The sequence below is a fragment of the Lactuca serriola genome, chromosome 4 (assembly GCF_051521515.1).
Source record: "Lactuca serriola cultivar US96UC23 chromosome 4, Lser_US96UC23_V15, whole genome shotgun sequence".
Classification (NCBI taxonomy): Eukaryota; Viridiplantae; Streptophyta; class Magnoliopsida; order Asterales; family Asteraceae; genus Lactuca; species Lactuca serriola.
The window spans coordinates 81,633,205-81,638,875 of NC_136411.1; the positions used below are offsets into that span (position 1 = coordinate 81,633,205).

Here is a 5,671-nt window from a genome sequence, read left to right on the forward strand (position 1 = left end):
TGACGGTCAAATGGTAAAATAATAATAATAATAATAATAATAATAATAATAAATAAACATTTGTTAGTAAAAAATCACGCTTGGTAATGCATAATTCAATTCATAGTTTTAGTTGAGATTTTTTGTCCCGAATATATTGAAATACTTTTTGTCATTGGTTTAAAAAAAATAAGAAAACACAAGATGTAAAGAAGCATTACATCAATAAATTGTGTTACATTTCATTATATACCTCAATCTCTGATCTCCCTCACTAAACGACCTTAATACCTAAAGGTATATGTAAATCATAATCATGATCGATCCTGAGGATGTAAATATCTTCAAATGTGCATGACGAGTCAAAGAAAAAGGGTCTTTATCACTATTATAAATTTTTTATTTTTAAATAAATGTATATATAATATATAATAAAAAAATTAAGTCACGTGCAACTGTTCACTTTGCCCGCCAAACCCCTCCCCCCCCCCCCCCCCCCCCCCCCCATGATCATAATGTATCTAGAGCAAAGAAGATGATGCTTAAGTTTGAATTAGAGATCTCTTTTCGTGGACTCTCATCATTAAGACGAGCAAACACGGACTTAATATCATTAAGGATAACTAGTTGTTGTTGTGTAAACTATGTAGATATCAATAAATTTCAAGCCTATTTACATTGGGATTTAATTAATGGGCCTCATAACTTTAATAGAATGATTTAGAAGTTAATGCAAAATGAAATTTTGGATTTAGAATAAACATTTACAAGAAAAAAATTTCAAATGCACAAGCCTTCCATTCGGGTTACATTTGATAGAGGGGAAGGCCAAGTAGTTAAAATCATTAACATCAAAGAAAGATAAGGTTACCAATTGATGTAAAATTATAAGCTGAGGGACTGTAAATGGATGTTTATAAATAGCACATGGACCATTTAAGTAATTTAGAAATCATAAACGCTAACCGATATCATCGTATATTTCCATCCAATTTCTCCGATATCATCATTCGCGTTTTAGGGCAAAATTCTTCGTCCCTCGACACGAGTTGATTCGTCAGGTGCAAATTTCGTTCGATTTTTCTTCATTAGTTTGATTGTTCAAAGCAATTTGTGGTTAATTCATCGTTCTGATCATTGTTATTGCTGATATTTCCCCAGATTGTACGTTGGATTGGTGTTCTTGATCTCTCACGGTAAGCTTGATTTTTCAAAAGTAGTTTTCTTGTGTTCGAAGAATCTTGTTATTCGATTGTTAAAAGATCGCTAAGTTTTTATACGATTCTTTCATAAATCCACTGAGACAATTTCTTGTAACGACTTGTGACCATCAAAACTTATCGTGTTGAATTTTTACAAGTCCGAACTGCATCATACATAAGGGGGCTTTTCATATTCATGTGGACACTGGTCTTATATTTTAACAGTTGAAGATCAAACTTGCTCTAACTTCATTATTCATCATATAGCTGGCTGCTTTTTAGTGTTGCGATTCTTGTTTGGTGATTATAATCTGCTTTCAGGGAAGCTACTTGCACCATGGGGAAGAGGAAGTCAAGAGCAAAGCCTGCTCCTAGGAAGCGAATGGACAAACTGGACACCGTTTTTAGCTGCCCTTTCTGCAACCATGGCACCAGTGTTGAATGTCGCATGTAAGTATTTCCTCTTACCAATTCTATCTTGTGCTTCATTATATAAACTTTCCAGATTTCTACATCCCATGTGTTCCATTGAAATGAACTCATATTTTATTTGGTTGTTTGATCACTGATGTCAGTGATATGAAGAACTTGATTGGTGAGGCATCTTGCAGGATTTGCCAGGAAAACTTCAGCACTACTGTCACAGGTAGGGTTAAACGCAAGAAATAACATCTTACTTTCACTTTTCAACTATCATTTTTATAATTTGGTAAAAAAATTTCAAAGTATAATGTCCTAGTAAGAAAAATACTGAAAGAAATGAAAGTAAGATGCAATAATGGTTTCCGTTTTATTTTATTGTCATGCAGCTTTGACAGAGCCAATAGACATATATAGTGAGTGGATTGATGAATGTGAACGTGTTAACACTGTTGATGAAGATGGGGTCCCTGTTGAAGATGATGAAGCTTAGAAAATGGTTGGAGAAATCTGGTTTCGTTTAGGTTTATGTATGATGTATGATTTGGTATTTTCTGAATTTGAGACCTTATTAGTAATTACTGGATGTAAGGTGAACGTAGATTGGGAACATGTTAATGAGGCCTAATCTTATAAATATATATATGCAAAATAAACAACTGTGTAAATACTCAGTACCAACATCTTTTCAAAAGTGGTTCCCTTTTTTAATCTTCAAGTCGTTGATAATATCAACCAATTTTGAAAAAACTATAAATTATTTTTAATTCAAAAATAAACTACATTGCAGAAATCCCAAATTGTTTCTTCTTGGTTTATAATTCATAATAAAATGGAACTCATTGTAAGGGTGTTCCCTCTAAACTAGATTAATACATAATAGGTAAAAGTTTAAGTATTCCCACATAATAGAATTTTCTCTTCCAAACCCTCAATAGTGTCTTAACAAAACAACTAATTCATTTCGCTCAAGACACATCAAAATAGTACATTAGGCTATAAAGGTTTAATAATTAACACCTTTAAAAACGTTAAAACAGAAGTGTAAAATCTCCTTTTTCATGGTGTCCGGACTACACATACTACTACTTTTACTGTGCATGACATGGTATGAAAATTTTGTGCTTCATATTTACATTGAAAAACATGTAAGAATCTCTTTAACATGTGACTTTGAAAACACTCGACTAGCTTCGTTAAACTCATAGTATATCGCATATTATTAGATAATAAAAATGCTATAGTAACCTACACACATAGCAAATTAGCAAGTAACGATGAAACCATTTATTTGTAGGATTCCGTATAATAGACAAAGTCCATGTCACAAAATGTTATTAGTCTCATCTTCACCCCTTTTCCTAGAAGATTGGTTTGTATTCGGACCATATCTTGTAGTATACCTCTAAATGATAGTCATCCTCCTCCATGCCATCTTGGAAACTTGAGTTATATCTAGCTTCCTTAAATGATAACCTCCATTGGAGTTCATTTCTTACACTCGTTGTTGAAAGTATTCAATCACCATGTTCACTCATTCTTTCAGGAAATCTTGTGGATCTTGAGCACCAATCACTTTATCTTTACAACTGAAGTTACAATGGTTTGCAGTTACACGAGATCTTCCATGACCGACCATCTCAACTCTGATACGAAATGATGCAGGAAAAACACATAACATAAATGACTGGACTCAATAATAACAAAGAACAATAATATATCTTCTTAAGAATTTTTGCAAACTCTTTCATAAACATTATGATGTTTGAGATTGCTTTTAAAATAACTTTTTGACTTTTAGCATTTTCAAAAAGTTAAAAATTTCAAAAGATGTTTGAGAATTATAAAAGAACTTTTCAAAATAACTTTTTGTCAAGAAAAAAAAGAGTTTTTCAAAAGTCATGATATTGTATCTTTTTGTGACTTTTTGCATTTTAAAAGGTAAAAGACATTCAAAAGTCAAGAAGTATCATCCAAACATTTTTTAAAACCAACTTTTAACTTTTACTTCTTAAAAGAACTTTTAGGTTTAAAAAGTAATCCCAAACACCCCTTAAAGGCCTGTTTGTTTACCTCTTAATTGACAAATTAACAACCTCTTAAAACCTCAGATATAAAATGCTCGATAGCCTCTTACAAAATACATTTTAATTGGTTAAATGCCTCTTAAAAATTTAGACATAAGCCCAAGTCTGAAAAAGAAAAAAAGACGTTCTTGCCCTAAAATAACGGGAAAATGACTTGCAAATGTAATTATCTTTTCGTCTTGTTTATGTTTAAGTAACTTCATTTTTTTTTTGTACATATTTCATCATTTAACTTGTTGAATATGTTCATATATTACCATTGTCACCTACTATAGCAGGTGACAATGGTATAGTAAAAATGCTATAGTAACATACACACATAGCAAATTAGCAAGTAACGATGAAACCATTTATTTGTAGGATTCCGTATAATAGACAAAGTCCATGTCACAAAATGTATTAGTCTCATCTTCACCCCTTTTCCTAGAAGATTGGTTTGTATTCGGACCATATCTTGTAGTATACCTCTAAATGATAGTCATCCTCCTCCATGCCATCTTGGAAACTTGAGTTATATCTAGCTTCCTTAAATGATAACCTCCATTGGAGTTCATTTCTTACACTCGTTGTTGAAAGTATTCAATCACCATGTTCACTCATTCTTTCAGGAAATCTTGTGGATCTTGAGCACCAATCACTTTATCTTTACAACTGAAGTTACAATGGTTTGCAGTTACACGAGATCTTCCATGACCGACCATCTCAACTCTGATACGAAATGATGCAGGAAAAACACATAACATAAATGACTGGACTCAATAATAACAAAGAACAATAATATATATTCTTAAGAATTTTTGCAAACTCTTTCATAAACATTATGATGTTTGGGATTGCTTTTAAAATAACTTTTTGACTTTTAGTTTTTTCAAAAAGTTAAAAATTTCAAAAGATGTTTGAGAATTATAAAAGAACTTTTCAAAATAACTTTTTGCCAAGAAGAAAAAAAGAGTTTTTCAAAAGTCATGATATTGTATCTTTTTGTGACTTTTTGCATTTTAAAAGGTAAAAAACATTCAAAAGTCAAGAAGTATCATCCAAACATTTTTTAAAACCAACTTTTAACTTTTACTTCTTAAAAGAACTTTTAGGTTTAAAAAGTAATCCCAAACACCCCTTAAAGGCCTGTTTGTTTACCTCTTAATTGACAAATTAACAACCTCTTAAAACCTCAGATATAAAATGCTCGATAGCCTCTTATAAAATACATTTTAATTGGTTAAATGCCTCTTAAAAATTTAGACATAAGCCCAAGTCTGAAAAAGAAAAAAAGACGTTCTTGCCCTAAAATAACGGGAAAATGACTTGCAAATGTAATTATCTTTTCGTCTTGTTTATGTTTAAGTAACTTCATTTTTTTTGTACATATTTCATCATTTAACTTGTTGAATATGTTCATATATTACCATTGTCACCTACTATAGCAGGTGACAATGGTATAGTAAAAATGCTATAGTAACATACACACATAGCAAATTAGCAAGTAACGATGAAACCATTTATTTGTAGGATTCCATATAATAGACAAAGTCCATGTCACAAAATGTATTAGTCTCATCTTCACCCCTTTTCCTAGAAGATTGGTTTGTATTCGGACCATATCTTGTAGTATACCTCTAAATGATAGTCATCCTCCTCCATGCCATCTTGGAAACTTGAGTTATATCTAGCTTCCTTAAATGATAACCTCCATTGGAGTTCATTTCTTACACTCGTTGTTGAAAGTATTCAATCACCATGTTCACTCATTCTTTCAGGAAATCTTGTGGATCTTGAGCACCAATCACTTTATCTTTACAACTGAAGTTACAATGGTTTGCAGTTACACGAGATCTTCCATGACCGACCATCTCAACTCTGATACGAAATGATGCAGGAAAAACACATAACATAAATGACTGGACTCAATAATAACAAAGAACAATAATATATATTCTTAAGAATTTTTGCAAACTCTTTCATAAACATTATGATGTTTGGGAT

General features: G+C 31.6%; 1 protein-coding gene across 1 annotated transcript; it reads left to right on the top strand.

Annotated features, from left to right (window-relative positions):
* Positions 1-926: 926 nt before the first annotated feature.
* Positions 927-2,295, top strand: LOC145102010 (transcription elongation factor-like protein). Its single transcript, XM_079039327.1, has 5 exons — positions 927-1,040; positions 1,141-1,175; positions 1,503-1,631; positions 1,757-1,827; positions 1,991-2,295. The coding sequence occupies exons 3-5, from the start codon at positions 1,519-1,521 to the stop codon at positions 2,092-2,094; spliced, it is 288 nt and encodes a 95-aa protein (XP_078895453.1). The 5' UTR covers positions 927-1,040; positions 1,141-1,175; positions 1,503-1,518; the 3' UTR covers positions 2,095-2,295.
* The last annotated feature ends 3,376 nt before the right edge of the window (positions 2,296-5,671 follow it).